Below are 18187 nucleotides of genomic sequence, written 5' to 3'. Positions count from 1 at the left end.
TACTGTGCAGCTTCCAAACCACGCAGTGATAGAGTTGGTGAGCACGCTCTCGATTTGCACACCTATAGAAGCTTCTGAGGATTCGGTTTGGCATGGCAAATTTCCTCAGCCTTCTCAAGAAGTGCAGACGCTGACGTGATTTCTTGGCCAGATGTGCAGTGTTGTGAGACCAGGTGAAATCTTCGGTAATGTGAACACCCAGGAATCTGAAGCTGCTCACTTTCTCCACCACTCTCTCACCAATCTGCAGTGATGAGTGTTGCACCCTCCTTCTCCGTGGATCAACTATCAGCTCCTTTGTTTTGTTGACATTGAGGGAGAGATTGTTGTCGTGGCACCACTTCACTAGGTCAGCCACTTCCCTCCTAGTAATAATTATAATAACAACAAAGATCACCACTTCTTGAACTGCTTTTTTGCTTGTTGCTTTTGAGAATATCTGAGGTCAGGATTAAATCATGATTTTTCTATAAATGCCTATAGCATTTAGTCACAGAGTGATTTCTGGAAGTACAGCCACAGAAGATTACTCAATCTAGCCGCCAACACATCTTAAGTATTTTAGGAAATGGGACAGAGCCAAATTAGCTGGGGAAAAACAAATGACCACAGGAGGAAGATGCTCATTTTTCCATTAAAATGTTCCTAATATGGGTGCTGTACTGTAAATGCTTGGGCTGAGAGTCGACAGAATTTTAATTATTAAAACATCCCAAATCACATTTCTACTGAAACAAATTAGTCTTTAGTGCCCTGTAAAAAAAAAAATAATAAATGAAATAAAATATGTGGAAAAAATAAAATAAGAACCCGTATTATTTATTTATTTATTTTTTTTTTTTTTATTTTTTTTTTAAAAAAAAACGTACAGAACTGACTTCAACGCAGCATAACACTCGCCATTCGCAGCCAGGACGATCAACCTACGGTTATTGTGCGCATGCGCTATAGGACCGACTCTATGCCTCCGCGCAATGATCCTCAATTTTAATTCTTCCGCTTGCTAGCGGTAATATTCGTAGTCTACTGAACACGACGTATAGCTTTTGTTTATACCCTTTTATATTAATGTTAAAGTGTACCATCAAACCACCCATAAAAAAGAAAAGTTAAATTTTAACGTAACTGATTTAAATATCACTTATGTGGATCTAACGTTGCATTGGCTCTATTTTGTTAGACTGAAGAAGTCCCAGTCAGATTCCACCATTACAGATACTCGATCAGTACAACTGGTAGCTCAAGCTGAGCATTTTGTAAGATTGCGAGAACGCTGCTAATTAGGTATTTTATTGGTGAAGAGAGCGGAAATAAAATCGATATCATTAGCTCTGATTAGGACAGAGATACAGTCATTCTTACTGTGCCATATATCAGAAATCTTTGATTTTCATCAAACACTCCTCCAATTTCGGGTGGGCTCGTCGAGTCAGACTGAGCTTGCCTTGCTTATCTAATCGTAATTGTGCACGTTTACTTTCACAAATTTGATCACTTTCCAAATCAACGGATAATTAATAATATTCCGGAGGATGGCGAGCTCCGTCGGAAACGTTGCTGACAGCACAGGTAATTTACGCACTTTTCGCATATTCCAAGCGCCAGCGTCTGTGTGCTTGAGGTAACGCGGGCTGGTGGTGGTTGATCATGATGATCGTGTACTCTCTCTCTCTCTCTCTCTGTGTGTGTGTGTGTGTGAGTGAGAGCGCGAGCGAGCGTCGTGGACCGGCGGCTTGCGTGAGTCAGAACAGCTGTTTAACGCAGAAGCGCCCCGCGTTTTTATTCGTGACTTTAATGTTCGATAAGTCAGGCTTTTTCAGATACCGTCACACTCAGGTACCAGGGGCGCGGTCTGGGACCGCGTTCTTCAGCGGTGGTGTATGGAGCGGCGCGCGCCGCTTGCCGTGGAGGCCGCTTTCGCGGGCGAAGTGTCGCGCTCATTGTGCGGAGCTGCTGCCTCCTCCCCGGCGAGGCTATCTGCGCGTGACATCTTCTCTTCACGCTTCGTTCCGTCTTTTTTTTTTTTTTAATAGAGATCAATTTTGGGTGATTTCACCATCCATCGTTCATCCATGCTTTTGTCCGTCGTTGGAATTTGCATTGTATTTGGCCTTTCTTCGAGTTTGGTAGAGTGACTTCTGTGCTGAGCCTGAGGGGCTTTTTTTTTGCTATTTTAACAAACTTTAAATAAAAATCCCCGCGTTTCAACGTTGACAACGTTGGAACTGAGGTAGAATTGTAAGAATGAGAAGGTGGTTGTGTGCCATTTACTTTCACTTTGACTTGCAAAATAATGATCTACGATGTTATAATTAGTATCTAAGTCAGTCTGAGTACAGTTTTTTTTTTTTTTTTTTTTTTTTTTAACCTCTAACAGTACAGTGAACTAGAAATGTCTTGCTGTGGCTCCACACACAGAACTATCTGTACATTACTCAAGGCTTCTGCTTTTTTGTTGTCAATCAGTGTTGCTATCTGTGCAGTCATATTACTTTGCCTAGCCAAAAGTTGCATCTACATACTGAGTTGTACAATCTTTACATTAGTGTAGTTTCTCACCTAACTGTGAGACTTGTGGATTTTTCTTTGTGCAGTCATCTTTCCATCTGAAATTTTAACATTTTTTGTATATTCATATGGATCCAGAGATGAAATGAATCATTTGCTCATTATTTGGCCATAAATACCGCAATTTCCATACAATTGCTTATTTATGTTTTTGTCACTTCGTTGTCATGTGTGTCCATTTGTTCTAACATGTCATTTTTCCCCCTGGGTCGCGTTGGTGCTCCAGAACCGACAAAACATTTGCTTTCCTTCCAAGGGCTGGCTGATCTGGCGCACAGGGAGTACCAGTCAGGTGACTTTGAGGCCGCTGAGCGTCACTGCATGCAGCTGTGGAGGCAGGAGCCTGACAACACGGGCGTCCTGCTGCTGCTGTCCTCCATTCACTTCCAGTGCCGCCGGCTCGACAGGTGAGCAGTGGAGGGTGAGCGGACCAGCAGCCATCTGGCTGGCCGTGGGGCCTTGTCCGGTTAATAACTCCTTTACTTGTTGTTGACTTTTTCCCTGGTGTCTAATTTTCTTCTTGCGCTGTACCTGCAGTGGATTGCCTGTCCTTTCCCCCAGGGCTTTTTGGTGGCAGTGGTAGTCTTCCATGTTTCTTTCCTTCCTTCTTGTGTTCGTTTGCATTTTTAATAGAGCCTCTAAGATTTTGCTGTCACAGGTGTTGCTTCTGGGCCACAAGCTCTGTAGACTGCAAAAATTCTGTGCAATGTCAGCAAAACTGAGAAAGAAAAGGATAACATCTTCATAGTGCCGGAGTTTCTCAACATGTTTTTGGAGCAAATTTCTTAAAATCAGAACGTTATGACAGTGAGCTGTAGGGAATTGCCAAATTACAGGCTTTATTTTATATGCCCTCTTTTCCCTTTTTAGGTCAATTATACTCTGGCATATGTGGCTTGCTAGTGAACTAGCAGCTGACTGGAACCTTATCAAGCTTATTGTATATCACTATGTGACACTGGCTTGTCATGGCAGTAATATTTATATTAGATTGCTTCAGGCTGTTAAGTGCTGGTAATCTGGAAGATATGCATTATGGAAAACTGGTTATTTCAAAATGTTTAGTGTTAAGATAGTTTAAACTTCACGAAGTACATAATGTGTTTACCACATTTACGGTCTTTGTTGAATGGCTTTTTGAGAATGAACCTCAATTTGTGTACTGGCATTCTGCAAATACTTCTGTACAGTTTGAGAAGACTCCTTGTAAAATGCAAGTCATGTGAGTTACATTTTGTGCTTTGTGTACCTTACAGTAGTACAAATTGGTTTCTCTTATGAGATGTTCATTTTAAAATCAAGTCACATCAGTTAAAGTTTCTTATGTTGAGTAGTTGACAAGAATTCCTTATAATGAATACATTTCTTTAAGAAACAAATTGCTATGTTACAGATACAAACAGAAAAACAAATATTTAATTTCATGATTTATGGCTAAAGTTTAACTAGGCTTAATTCTTGTCACCTATCGCCCTTTCTGGCATCCCATTAGGTCGGCTCACTTTAGCACCCAGGCAATCAAGCAGAACCCTATGCTGGCGGAGGCCTACTCCAATCTGGGCAATGTCTTCAAGGAACGTGGCCAACTGCAAGAGGCCATTGAACATTACCGGCACGCGCTGCGCCTCAAACCGGACTTTATTGACGGCTACATCAATCTGGCTGCTGCCCTTGTGGCTGCGGGCGACATGGAGGGTGCTGTACAGGCCTACGTGTCTGCCCTGCAGTACAACGCTGTGAGTCTTGCTGGCTTCCCAACTATCAGATTGCAGCCCCTTTCCCCCCTCAGCTATGGCTTCAGGGATAGAACAGCAATCACAATGTGACATTCAACCATGTATGATGTTTGTTAGAGAAACACAGAAATTAGTGTAGCCTGTTGACTGAATTCTGCAAACTGTTTGTTTTTTTTTTTTTTTTTTTTTTTTTTTTTTTAAAAAAAAAAAAAAAAACTTTCAAAAGCAGGCAGTATGGTGGCACAGTGAGTAGTGCTGCTGTCTCACAGCACCTGGGTGGTGCCAGAGGACGTGGGTTCGATCCCCGCTCAGTCTGTTTGGAGTTTGCATGTTCTCCCTGTGTCAGTTTACTTGCTGGTGCTCTGGAAACCTCCCACAGTCCAAAGGCATGCTGTTCAGGTTCCCCCATACTGTGTGAGTGACAGCGAGAGAGTGTGCTCCATTGATGTATGGATGAGTGATCCATTGTAAGTAGTGTATCTAGCAGTGTAAGTCACCTTGGTGAATAAGGTGTGTGGGCTGATAACACTACATAGTTTGTTGAAAGTTGCTTTGGAGGAAAGCGTCTACTAAATAAATGTAAAAGAAGCTTCTGCCTCTTTTGAAACATAGTATTGTATATACTTGCAGCATTTTTGTATTGTTTACGCTTTCTTGTACATTTCTATTTCTATTAATGTTGGGCTTTAGCTTTTTTCCTTGAGTAATTACACAAGCCTGCTGCTTTTAGTGCATATTTGTATAAATATATGGATGATAATTTTAATTTCTGAAGTGACCTAACCAAAGTAGTTCTGAGTAAAGTACCATGTTTCTTTAAACTCTGTTCATCTGTTCTTTTTTTCTTATTGAACTTGGAGCTCTATGCTAAATTTACTTAGATGCTTATACCTGATGCTGAAATGTTTTTAAAATGCTGTTACAGTTTAGCATTTGAGTTAATTTTTTTTTTTTTTTTTTTAGTTTTCCAATGTGGTATGTACATCTTTGCTCTGATTTTTAGAAGCAGCACTGTTTCATTTTATGCAGACCTTCTTAGTATTTTGTGTGTATTGATTATATTGTGTACATCTGAAGAATGCATGTATTCTACGTTGCAGGATTTGTATTGTGTACGCAGTGACCTGGGAAACTTGCTCAAAGCACTTGGGCGTCTTGAAGAGGCTAAGGTATGTTGTGGTGCTTCAGAATTTTCAGCTGTGGGTATGAGTTTGTTGACCCCTGCCCCCAAATTCCTGCTCAGACTAGCTCTAGTCTTTTGTATAAATTGATGACCACCTTAGAGAAATATGCAGTCATGCCCAGACTTTGGACAGCTTTAACTACTGGAACAATTTTTGCATTTACTTTGTTCCTCTCTTTAGCCTTTGTCTGGCTTTAAATGTATTTAATGTTTTCTGTAATTTCCCTCTTATTGCAACGCATAAATTTACAGCCCCACTCCGAAATGTTGTTATACCTTGCCCTAATCCTCAGGGTTAGTGGCTATCACACAAGAAAAAAGGCTGTAATCTCAATTGCTAATAATGGAAACTTTAGATTAAATGCCTTTTATGTTTTGGGTGGGATAATACTGGCTCGGTCTAAAGTGAACACATGGACTGATGAAGTTAGTTATTCTGCCTACACGTTAAATAAGTTGGCTTCTAACCGACAAATACCCAAACCCTCCCCCTTCCAAAAAAAAAAAATAAAAAATAAACTGGATAACCTCTTGATTTAAACTTTTTGATAAGCTGAGAGTGTGGTGTTGAGCTTTGAGTTTTGTGAGCGTGCTTGGTTAGAAGCTCTCTTATTTACTATCTTTTGGGAGCGGCTTGAGTGACGAGCAGTGGGTTGGCACAACCTGCGCCTCCTTTGCTGTGTTGCTCCCCCGTCTCCACGCGCTGGCTCAGGGTCCGTGGAGTGTGCGCAAATAGAGCTGTTTGCCTGGGCCTCATTATTCCCCCAGTCTACCAGGCCTGCCCAAGCACACAAATGTACCGTACCATTCTTTCTCTCGACATAATTTCTACACTGCTTACTGAACTCCCATCTATTAATGAACTCTGGTCATCGGTGTCCTTCCCTAACTTACCCCGCTTGACTGTTTGTGGAAGATGGCAACAATCAAATTATCAATTAGAGCACTCCTGTTCCCCACCTGATTGCTCTGGGCTGTGCCAGGCAGGCAGCTCGTCATCTGTACTCCACTGCGAGCGTCAGTCGCTGGTATAGTGAGAGATCGCACGCGCGCAGCCGCAGCATTGACCCCTTTATTTCAGAGCTCTGGAGGCTTCTAGATACTGCAAGTAAAAATTCACTTTCCTCCTCTACCCATTGGCCTGGACTGAGGCAAGCAGGACAGACAATAAAATTTAAATCTGAACAATATTTTTTTTTTTCCCTTTTCATTGATATGCCATACTTTATAATATTGATAATAACATGTGGTCAGTTCATTTTGGGTAGATCAAGCCAGCTATCCTTCCTATTAAAATTACTATGTGGAGGTGAATAGTGAATATCAGATTATAGTGGGAATGTCAAACAAAAGCCTTTTTCCTTTTCCACTTCGTCAAAATCTGTTTTATGTTTGTAACAGTCAAGATGCTGTTGCATGAGAATAAATGGTTGACTTTTTTTTTTTTTATTATTTTCCTTAAGTACTGTTTTGACATTTTACTAACAGTCATGTTTTCTTATTTTGTCTCTCCTGGTTCTTTCATGACTAAAATTGTTATTTAGAAGGTTTCAGGTGGGTGACACTTCCTGCGTAGGTGCCTGGCTGAAGGGAACACTAGGGCAGCATCAGTCGTCCTCTTCCGGCACCCCCGTCTGAGTCCAAAAATATGGTAACGGGTTTGTAACTGCCACCACCTACAAGAGAAATACCCCATTTTATTACTGAGTTCCTCTATCTTGTCGCTTTCATTGAGGTGGAGAAAAAATTTAAGGAAAGAAAAGTTATGCTTATATACTACTGACAAGAGTCACTAGTTAATATAATGAAGCCAACATGGATTGTCTTGAGTGTAAAACAATAGCAAGAACTTTTCTAACTTCTGTATTTTTTCCAGTTGATTTTGATTTAAAAAAAAAAATAATTTTAATTTATTTTTGATCTTCATAATTTGGAGTTGCGGTTTTCTGGTTTGCAGATCATGCGCTGTGTGTCTGCAGTAGCGCAAGGGCTGCGCAGCGACATGCGATGGAGGCATGCGCAAGCGAGAACCTCTTACCGCTCGCACCCTCTCCTCCCACCACCCATCTCCAAACTGCTGACTGCATGTCTCTTTGGCGACCTTGCCAGCTGGTTGTCTCTGTTTTTAAATGGGTTTCTATTGGCTATTACTGGGGATACCTTATCCCATACCTCTATAAATGTTTTTTCAAATCTGGTGATAATTTTGACTTGGACACACTTTGTCCTGATTAACAAAATGGGTTGGGTTACAGAGCATCTGCCGTGCTGGCGTGGCTCTGGTCTTTTTGAGCTGCAGTTGGTACACGGAGTCAGTGCAGGCAGCGCGTAATGCGAACAGCATCGTGGTGGACACCACTGGCGCCTGAGCGGCTCATTCCCGCGCTTGCATTACAGGGACCTTCATCCGTGCACGGCTTCTAGCATCTGAGGTTGTGGGAATCTTCCTGACAAGAAAGCCAAAGTTCATATAGGATGCTTGGCCTGAGACCATAGAGTAAAATGTTGTAAAGCATTGTAATTATCCCTCCCCCAAGTGAAGTCTTAAATATAACTTGTATTAATTCAGGAGCTTTACTGTTGAAAAATTTCACTGACACTTAACATTTAGGGTACAAGAAGTTGTGATAATGAAGATAGTTATTAAATGCTCATTCAAGCCCCTCAGCTGAAGATTTTTGGGTTAGTTTAATAGCTTGTTTTTAGTCTGCTCCATAACTGTTGATGCCAGCCTGTGTGCGGATGCTGGTTGGATCAGCGCAGCGCAGGACAAAGCTAGCAGCTTTAGCGCAGCAGATTATTTGCGCCTGCAAGCCCATACTGCAGACTCACTTTTTGCTTTTTGTGGAAGAAAAAATAATGTTTCTTTTTGTCTGCTTTTTGTTTTCTTTTCATTTGGTTTTTCTTTTCCAACTCCCTTTTCCCTTTCCATCTTACCTACTGCTGATGGTTTGTGGCCTTCATCCTTTTAAGGCCTGTTACTTAAAAGCAATCGAGACTCAACCAAACTTTGCTGTGGCATGGAGCAACCTGGGCTGCGTGTTCAATGCCCAGGGGGAGATCTGGCTAGCCATTCACCATTTTGAAAAGGTAAGCAGGTAATCAGGTATACTTTTAGACAGTCCTGATTTAAAGTGGTAGTATCTTGCCATATATCACCCTGTGCGAATTGTTATATTGTTTATTGTGTTAATGGGTTAAAAGGTTTAAACCGTTGGAGTTGTTATAGGCCTTGACTGTTCTTTGTTTTTCAGGCAGTCACTTTGGATCCAAATTTTCTTGATGCCTATATCAATTTGGGCAATGTTCTGAAAGAGGCCCGAATCTTTGACAGGTGGGTTGTCAAAATCAGTATTCTGGTAAGGGATCATTTTTATGCGATCAGTGTTTTCCCTGTAAGCCTGTATCTTGGAAGCTCTTTGTTCTGTGTACAGCATAGTTTTTATCTTTTTTTTTTTTTTTTTTTTTAAAAATCTGATTAGAAAAACATATAAAATGGATAGACATATTCAGTATTAAAGTTCTACGTACTTCGTCTTCAGTTGGTAACATTGAGGGGACATTGGTCATACCACATTTTAAACTACCTTCAAGGTGAAGGTTTTTCAGTAGCTCTGTCCTGCGTGCAATTGTTTTGATGAACTAATGTTGGTATATATTTTTGCTTGACAGCAACCAAAGTGAGACCTGTGACCGTTTGCCTTTGCAGGGCTGTTGCAGCCTACCTCAGGGCTCTGAGCCTGAGTCCCAACCATGCTGTTGTCCATGGCAACTTGGCCTGTGTGTATTATGAGCAGGGCCTTGTGGATCTTGCCATAGATACTTACCGACGTGCTATTGAGCTGCAGCCCCATTTCCCGGATGCCTACTGCAACTTAGCTAATGCCCTGAAGGAGAAAGGAAATGTAAGAATCTGTGTGTGTGAGGAAAACTGCAAAGGCTATCTTGTATTTGCTTGTTAATATGCTTGTGCAGGCATGTGTTGTCTTAACCCTTTGTATAAGATGTACATTGTCAAATGTGTAGTGTGAGCACTAAGCCAGTTAGGCCTCACATACTAATGTCCAATCAGAAAATAGGATATTACTATTAATTAGTATGTCCAGTAGTATTATTTTTAAAATAGTTCTGATTTTTGCTTAAAATAGTTCTGATTTTTGCTTAAAACAGTAAGAAATAAGTTACACATACAGTTTGTTGTTGGAGTTCCAAAACGGTTACAGCAGTTGGGATTTGATGCTGACAGTTTTAGTTCTATAAGTCAGCTTTTATATTTCTCTGAAAAGCCATGTTTTATTACTTTCTGGTTTCCTGTTAATTTATGGGGGAACTGGGACCTGATCTGATTCTGTGTGTTTAGGTGTCAGAAGCGGAAGAGTGCTACAATACTGCACTGCGCCTGTGCCCGACTCACGCTGACTCACTCAACAACCTGGCCAACATCAAGAGGGAGCAGGGTCACATTGAAGAGGCTGTCCAGCTCTATAGAAAAGCTCTTGAGGTAAGAGTTCTGGTTCAACTGTTGGAGCAAAGCTCATGATATGTCACTGTCCTAGGAATATTGTTAGGACAGGTAAGTTAAGAGAAGGTGCATTTGATTATTCCATGTTCATGTTTCATTTCAAAAGGAATGTTGTAATTTTTCTGCTTTGTTTAAAGAAATTCAGTAGCATTCCAAATTTAAAAATATTCGTAGTTCAAATATCTTAATGTTTTTGTTACATCTTTCTCTCACTGTGGATTCATTATTTGAAATTTCATGTTCTGAGCATACTCAGCCTTTATGCAACGGGGTTCTATACAACAAAAAGGTTCTACAGCTTATGAAAATATACCTTTTTGCGTATGACAGGTTTATTGTTCAGTACAGTGCCGTTTTTGGCAAATTACTTCCACAACAAGTGTGTTAGTTTGTACATTGACTTTGTATCTTGCTGAAAAGGTTTTGTTTCTGTCAGTGGTTTCAGTCTGGCTAAGTCTAACATATTAAACTCTAAATTACTCTAGAAATGATGACCACTATTGTAAATACTCTGTTACTAATTCAGCATGGTGCCCGTGTGCTTTGCAGAGTGAGAGTTGAACTTGCCATCATAAATGCCCATAAGTTAAATTATCAAAATGCTTCCAAAAAATTGAAAAGTAGGAAGGGCTACAAAGGTACACATATAAATCAAAAGCAAAAGTACTGTTATGCTTTGCAATGGGCTAGTGCCATATCTGGTATGTATATTGCTTCACGCTCTATGCTGTTGGGATTGGCACCATAATTATAAAGCAATTGGGCAAGTATTGACCTTGGTAGATCTGCACTGGCTCTTAAAATTGTTGTTTTTCAGGTGTTCCCCGAGTTTGCTGCAGCCCACTCCAACCTGGCTAGTGTACTGCAGCAACAAGGGAAGCTGCAGGAAGCTCTCATGCACTACAAAGAGGCCATCAGGTATAACACATGGCTTGGGAAGCACATGAGGAATCCCCTTGCCGCACTTCAGTATTAAGAAATGTTTTATGGTCGGCTCCATGACTTTGAGGGTCTCCATCGACTTTGCTTTCTTGCAGGATCAGCCCTACCTTTGCAGATGCCTACTCAAACATGGGGAACACATTGAAGGAGATGCAGGATGTTCAGGGAGCTTTGCAGTGCTACACACGTGCCATTCAAATCAATCCAGCCTTTGCTGATGCTCACAGCAACCTGGCCTCCATACACAAGGTTCTATCCTATGGCTAACCAGTTATGTCATTTAGAAAGTTTAACATTCAAAATGTATAATGCTTTGAACACTTATCACAAATTTTAGGACTCTGGAAACATTCCAGAAGCCATTGCATCCTACCGCACAGCCCTGAAACTAAAACCAGATTTCCCTGATGCCTACTGCAACCTAGCACACTGTTTACAGGTACTTTCACTGGACTCATTGCTCTTGAAGTTAGGTCATGTTGCTTATGATTCCACATGTAATTTAGGGTTGTCAGGCTTACCTGATTACATCTGTTTAAATTTAATATTGACTTTATATTCTAAAACATAGCAGCAGTTTTAAAATATTCTAAATGAAAAATTTGGGTTTTGATTGCAGTGTCAGAATTAAATCTTAATACCACTTCACTCTTCAGATTGTGTGTGACTGGACAGATTATGATGAGCGTATGAAGAAGCTGGTGAGCATTGTGGCAGACCAGCTGGAGAAGAACCGCTTGCCCTCAGTGCACCCCCACCACAGCATGCTGTATCCCCTTTCGCACAGCTTCCGTAAGGCCATCGCAGAGAGGCATGGCAACCTCTGTCTGGACAAGGTACGATATTCGGACAAGCCTGCAAAACAAAACTTAGTTGAATCAGATACGGTCTCTGGTTTGATCTGTGGTTTGCACACAGTATTAGAAAATGTGATTTCTCTGATTTGTACTCTGATTTCAAGGTTACTCTAGACAACCAGTATTTACAGAATACTTCTGCTTTGCAGATCAATGTTCTGCACAAACCGCCCTATGAACACCCCAAGGACCTGAAGGCCAGCGGTGGGCGGCTTCGTGTGGGCTATGTCAGCTCTGACTTTGGGAACCATCCCACCTCCCACCTCATGCAGTCTATCCCTGGCATGCACAATTCTGAGAAGTTTGAGGTAATGGGGAAAGCCTGCTTCTTCCTATTCTTATTTGCTGGAAGCTAATTTTGAGTCTAGAATTAAGGCAAATAAATCCTATCTCTGGTTGACACAGATTTTCTGTTATGCCTTGAGCCCGGATGATGGTACAAACTTCCGAGTTAAAGTGATGGCAGAGGCGAACCACTTCACAGACTTGTCACAGGCAAGTGCCCTTGCTGTCATCTCTAAACTTGATCCTCTTCTTAACAGAATGTAAGACTACTGATTATTTCTTCTTTCCTTAGATTCCTTGTAATGGAAAGGCTGCAGACAGAATCCACCAGGATGGAGTGCATATTTTGGTGAACATGAATGGCTATACTAAGGGGGCCCGCAATGAGCTGTTTGCATTGCGCCCAGCCCCTATACAGGTAGGAGACAGATTACATGTACAAGATTTTTGTATCTGCTTTAGCAATGTGGTGGAAGATAGTGAATGGTGCATGTCTTAACACTTTGCTTTCAAAATGTTCTTTTGTGGTCAGTATGAGGGCAGTGAACTGTTGCTGTTAACCCCAAGCCTTTAACAACAATCAAGAAACCCTGAGATTTATTTCTGTGGTGTACGTGTGTGTATAAACCCAGCTGGTCACAGGAGGACTGGGTCTTTAACAGTGATCCTTCTGTTATTCATTTTATATATTCGTGTAATTAGTCATGTTTTGTGATGGAGAGTAGAAATCTACACAAGTACTGAAAACAAATTTTAAATGGTTTGTGTTTATTACATAATGAAAACACAATCAGCACAATCAGGCTTGTTCAAAAGTGGTGAGCTTTGTCCTAAAAGTAGGACTAAAATATTATTAAACTGCCAGTTGTGTGTTTATGTCCAGTATACTCCCTCCCATTACTGGGTATATTCGATTTCCTCTGAAGTCCAATGGTCTTCTCAGGCAATGTGGCTAGGCTATCCGGGAACCAGTGGGGCTCCTTTCATGGATTACATAGTCACTGATAAGGAGACGTCACCCCCAGAGCTGGCAGAGCAGTTCTCGGAGAAGCTGTCCTACATGCCTCATACCTTCTTCATAGGTGATCACGCCAACATGTTTCCACATCTCAAGGTAGGATGTTTTGTTTACCATTATGTACACTACTAACTCAGGAACATATAGGCATTTAAAGTATTTGCTTACAGTACCACAATCATTAGAGAATGCATCTGGACAAAATATACTGCAGTTTGTTGTAGAATTTTCTGCTCCCCTTTTCATATTTCTTTAAATGTTGCCTACTTTTCATAGTACATTTTTCACTATCACTTTTCAAACATTTGAAGTGACCCTTTTTTTTTTCCTTTTTTTTCCTTTTTTGTGGTGTCCACAGAAAAAGGCAGTGATTGATTTCAAGTCAAATGGACACATTTTTGATAATCGCATTGTTCTAAATGGCATTGACCTGAAGGCCTTCCTGGACAGCTTGCCTGATGTCAAAATAGTGAAAGTGAGTTTTCTGGTCATCCTTTCACTCGCTCATTCCAATACTTATCACAGGCTTCTTGTGCTAATTTTTTCCTCTTCCTTTTCAGATGAAATGTGATGGCCAAGAGGTTGCTGATGGAAACACAGCCCTCTCCATGCCTGTCATCCCCATGAATGCTGCTGCCGAGGCAATCATCAATATGATCAACCAAGGCCAGATTCAGGTCACCATCAATGGTTTCACAGTCAGCAATGGCCTCGCTACCACTCAGGTAGAGGATTGTCAAACACAATTTTGATGTATGCTATCATAATCAGGAATTGGATTCTTCACTGGAGATGAATAATTTTTTTGATTTTTCACAACTAGTCCTAGCTAGTAGCAGTATAAATATTTCTACTATAGCATTTCTGCTTATATTTATGGGTGAGCTATAGTCATAGTGTCCATTTATACTGAGACTGCTTGATTTACCACACTTCAGAACACAAGCTTGTCACTTCATTACATAAACATTTTCAGTTTTTTTTTTTTTTTTTTTTTTTTTTAATTCTACTGGTTAATCCACCTTTTATACAGGTAATCTTGAAAAGGTTCTGAGTAAGTGACCCTGCTTGTTTGGGACTGGTGTATAACCTGTAAAGGAATGCTTTTATTTTCTCTTTAGTAATGTCACTAGAATGAAAATTTGTGTGTGCTGAGCAGATGGAATGAAATTAGCTTGTTATGCATTGACTGATTTTGTACACGGTTCCTATTATAGTGAATGCAGGTCTTTTTAGTTCTAGATGCGGCAAAGTATGCAGTGAACACCTGAGGCATGTAATATAATGGGTATGAGTCATTGTGCATTGCTCAAGTTACCTTTCAATTCTTGAGTTTATAAAACAAATCATACTGTAGGATGAATTATATTAATGGACAGTAACAAAAAGTGAATTGCTAAATATTATGGACTCAGAACTAGGTAAAAAGGGGAAAAGAGCATCTGAATTTGAGCTTCAAAAAAGCAAAAAATATTACTAAACATAGAAACAAAGATGAGGAAATGGAGAGTACAAGTCATAATTGATGAATGAACTTTGCTAAGCTAGTGAGAAACTACTACAGTGTATTTTCTAAATTCTGCACCTTTCTACCTATAAGGTTATTAAGCTAAAGTCCCAGCAGGTGTTGCATTTGAATATGATAAAGTTCTGAATTCAAGTCCTAAGGTTTAACTGCACTTAATCGTGCATCCACATCTAAGTCTCTTTCTGCTAATGTAATGCACACATTGCATCTTCTGAGATGTATGTCGTTTTGGAGAAAAGCATCTGCTAAATGAATAAATGTAAACATAAGATATGGCGAAATAAGCTGTATGATGGAATGGTCTGTCCAAAGTGACACAAGTTATCTTTATCATGTTTGGATTTTTTGTGGATGGATTCATCTTGTTCTGTATAGATCATAGTTTGGTGGGGAACACAACCGGACTGGGCACACTAGTAAGGTTTATGACTCTCAGAACTACTTTTCTCACAATGTGCTGAGAGTAGGGAGCATTTCATACTGCCAAGTGTAATGGGGTTATTACATTTTGTTTGGAATGTCTTTTTGTCATTGTCCCTGGAATGCTATATTGCCACCTCTGTCCTCTTAATTTTCCTGTTATTAGATTAACAATAAAGCAGCAACTGGGGAGGAAGTGCCACGTACAGTTGTGGTCACAACACGCTCACAGTATGGGCTTCCAGAAGATGCAATTGTCTACTGCAACTTCAACCAACTCTACAAGATTGATCCTCCCACTCTACAGATGTGGGTTAATGTAAGAGCGAGTTGATTCATTATTCATTTAAAAACACAGGAAATTACTGTCATTGTACACACACACACACACACACAGATGCACATGCTCGCGCGCACACGCACACAGTCTGAAGCCGCTTGTCCCAAGCGGGAGCCTAACTCGGCAACACATGGCGTAAGGCTGGAGGGTGAGGGGACGGACCCAGGACGGGATGCCAGTCCGTCAGAAAGTACCCCAAGCAGGACTTGAACCCCAGACCAACCAGAGAGCAGGACCCGGCCAAACCTGCTGCGCCACTGCGCCCCTCGACTGTGATTGTAACAAAAACCAATTGCATTGACCCTTAGTAAACCTTTTCAAAACACTATGGATAGCATTCATAATCTCAGTACTCGTTAGGTAAAACGTAAGGCTCCATTTTTGAGTGTTTAACCTTTTTTGGCTTTACACACCACTGGTCTAATTTATCGTTTCTCAAATTGCTGGATGTTTTGAATGACTTAACATACATTACAAGATGCTACATTACTCTCTCTGCCTTTGTTCTTTGACACTTGTGTGTTTTCTTGTAGATCCTGAAACGTGTTCCCAACAGTGTGCTGTGGCTCTTGCGCTTCCCGGCTGTGGGTGAGCCCAACATCCAGCAGTATGCTCAGAATATGGGCTTGCCTGCCTCGCGCATCATCTTTTCACCTGTGGCCCCCAAGGAGGAGCATGTGCGGCGGGGCCAATTGGCCGACGTGTGCCTGGACACGCCACTCTGCAATGGTCACACCACTGGCATGGACGTGCTCTGGGCAGGCACACCCATGGTCACTATGCCAGGTGAGTATCGCAGTAACAGGAGCATAAACACGTTTATTTTCTAAAGCCATCTATCTTGGTACTAGCACCAATGAAGTATACATATATAGCCTAGTTGTCAACTGTATCTCAGGATCTAGAAGTTTCTGCTGTTTCTGAATGTTACCCGACTGTTCTGCAGTAGAAACCATGTGGTATAAGTTAAGTCTGAGCTCCTTTGGGTGTATTTACATAGCTTCAGTTGTTGCTTTTTTTCAAATGAATATATGTTACACTATTTTCAATGATATACCTGTATGTGCAGATGGGTAATTTTTACTGTATCAGTTCTGGTTAAGGACCTTGCTCATGGGTAATTGGGCAGGAGGTGGAATTTAAACTTTGGTCCTTTTAAATGTATTGTAGTGACTGTAAACACTGCATGCTGCCCTTGGCTACTGCAACTTCTTAGCACTAATGATGTTGTTCTAAATAAGCATTACTCTACATAAATCAAACTTGTAAGGGGCATAGTTGGATTTTATTTCCTGTTCATGTCATAACTGATTTAATCTGCATTTTACCCTATTAAACTTGTCTTGGGTGTTCTTGATTTCTGTGTGTTGCTGATGCAGTGGAAAGCTTGAATTGATAATTTACATTGTATGCTGCATAGGTGAGACTTTGGCCTCCCGTGTTGCTGCCTCTCAGCTGACTTGCCTGGGCTGCCCTGAGCTTATCGCTAAAAATCGTCAGGAATATGAAGATGTGGCTGTCAAATTAGGCACCGACATGGAGTTGTGAGTCTCATGCTGTGGAAAATTTTTCTTCCTCTGCCTTCTTGTATGAGAACAAAGGGTTGTTTTGTTACTGAGTCTTTGTTTGATTCCTTTATTTTTTTAAACAGTTTGAAGACAATTCGTACTCAGGTATGGAAGCAGCGGATCTGCAGTCCCCTATTCAATACAAAGCAGTACACTGCAGACCTAGAGAAGCTTTACCTGCAGATGTGGGAGCACTACGCCAATGGAGGCAAGCCTGAACACCTCTTCCAGCTTCAGCCCCGGGAGAGTGCTGAGAGCACCTGAATGAAATCCCTCTGCTGCTGCTGCTCCTCATTCTCTTTTCCTCCTGCTCCCACAAAAACTGTACATGTCTGTGGAACAGGTGTCTACCAATTGCATGGCTGACTTCCAACATGTTTCTCATTGTCTCTTGAGAGACACCTTTTAACACCACAAAGCACATTACACAGAAATTTATACCATGCAAAATGTCAAAATAGTCACGCAATATTTGTAGTTTGGGATGGAACTGCCTGCCTTTACCATGGTGTTTTTGCAGGTGTAATGATTCATGTAGGCTTGTGTAACATGAAAGGATCAGCAGAAAATTGTGTTGGAGCAAATGATAGTGACTTTATTAAAGCAAATAGCTTTAAAATGCATACATGCAACAAATACTTTGTGGTGTGAATCAGATTATCTGGTCTTTTCCATTTTTTCAGCTCTTGAATCCAATATATGCTTTCTTTTCTTTTGCCCCTGGAGGGTTTTCGGAATAAGAATATATTTGTATTATAAGCCAGCTTTGTGAGTCATTTGTAAATGTTAGTTGAAACTCTTGTGTCCTTCATATTGTGAGATACTATTTTTGAAGACCAAATAGTGTGAACAAATGAACTGGACAGAAGAGCAATCTACCATTCTCATTCTGGAGGCAAATGGACCTAGCATAGTGGTACTTTAACCAGGAATGGCCCCAGGTAAGTATTGTATAAGCCTTATTTTGTACCTTCTCCATTTGTACTGTATTTTCTGCTGTGTGTGCTGTTTACATTGCCTCAATGGTAAAGCTCTAACAATAAATCCTTTTGAAGAAATTAAACTGATCTCCATCCCATTTAAAATTTCTAGAATTTATTAACCCTGTTCAGGATCTTAAATGCATTTTTGAATCCTGACCATTTTTTGGCAACATAATCCCTTTATACAGTGATATTAGTTTAACTGCCTTACCTATAGGGTTAGAATAAAAAATGTAA

At 40.8% G+C, this 18187-nt stretch overlaps 1 protein-coding gene across 3 annotated transcripts; it reads left to right on the top strand.

Moving 5' to 3' along the window:
* The first annotated feature begins 1207 nt into the window (after nt 1-1207).
* On the top strand, nt 1208-18030 carry LOC108934387 (UDP-N-acetylglucosamine--peptide N-acetylglucosaminyltransferase 110 kDa subunit-like). Of its 3 annotated transcripts, none has more exons than XM_018752120.2 (22): nt 1208-1569; nt 2825-2975; nt 4061-4304; nt 5405-5473; nt 8461-8577; nt 8742-8821; nt 9197-9392; nt 9848-9988; nt 10827-10927; nt 11047-11200; nt 11289-11390; nt 11608-11787; nt 11958-12116; nt 12214-12303; nt 12386-12511; nt 13037-13207; nt 13470-13586; nt 13672-13836; nt 15226-15378; nt 15933-16185; nt 16820-16943; nt 17051-18030. In XM_018752120.2, exons 1-22 carry the CDS (start codon nt 1533-1535, stop codon nt 17229-17231), a joined length of 3111 nt encoding a protein of 1036 aa, XP_018607636.1. In that variant the 5' UTR covers nt 1208-1532; the 3' UTR covers nt 17232-18030. The 3 variants fall into 3 exon arrangements, with proteins under 3 accessions (XP_018607636.1, XP_018607635.1, XP_018607639.1); XM_018752119.2 differs by having other exon boundaries at nt 2795-2975; XM_018752123.2 differs by lacking the exon at nt 1208-1569 and adding an exon at nt 2216-2230.
* The last annotated feature ends 157 nt before the right edge of the window (nt 18031-18187 follow it).

The sequence above is a fragment of the Scleropages formosus genome, chromosome 4 (assembly GCF_900964775.1).
Source record: "Scleropages formosus chromosome 4, fSclFor1.1, whole genome shotgun sequence".
NCBI classification, from domain to species: domain Eukaryota; kingdom Metazoa; phylum Chordata; class Actinopteri; order Osteoglossiformes; family Osteoglossidae; genus Scleropages; species Scleropages formosus.
This window is presented reverse-complemented; position numbering and strand designations above follow the sequence as displayed.

Coding starts and splice junctions, on each gene's coding strand:
- LOC108934387 (XM_018752119.2), top strand. CDS start 1,533: ATGGCGAGCTCCGTCGGAAACGTTGCTGACAGCACAG. Junction 8,822..9,196: donor GAGGCCCGAATCTTTGACAG/GTGGGTTGTCAA, acceptor TTGCCTTTGCAG/GGCTGTTGCAGCCTACCTCA. Junction 13,587..13,671: donor CTGATGTCAAAATAGTGAAA/GTGAGTTTTCTG, acceptor CTTCCTTTTCAG/ATGAAATGTGATGGCCAAGA.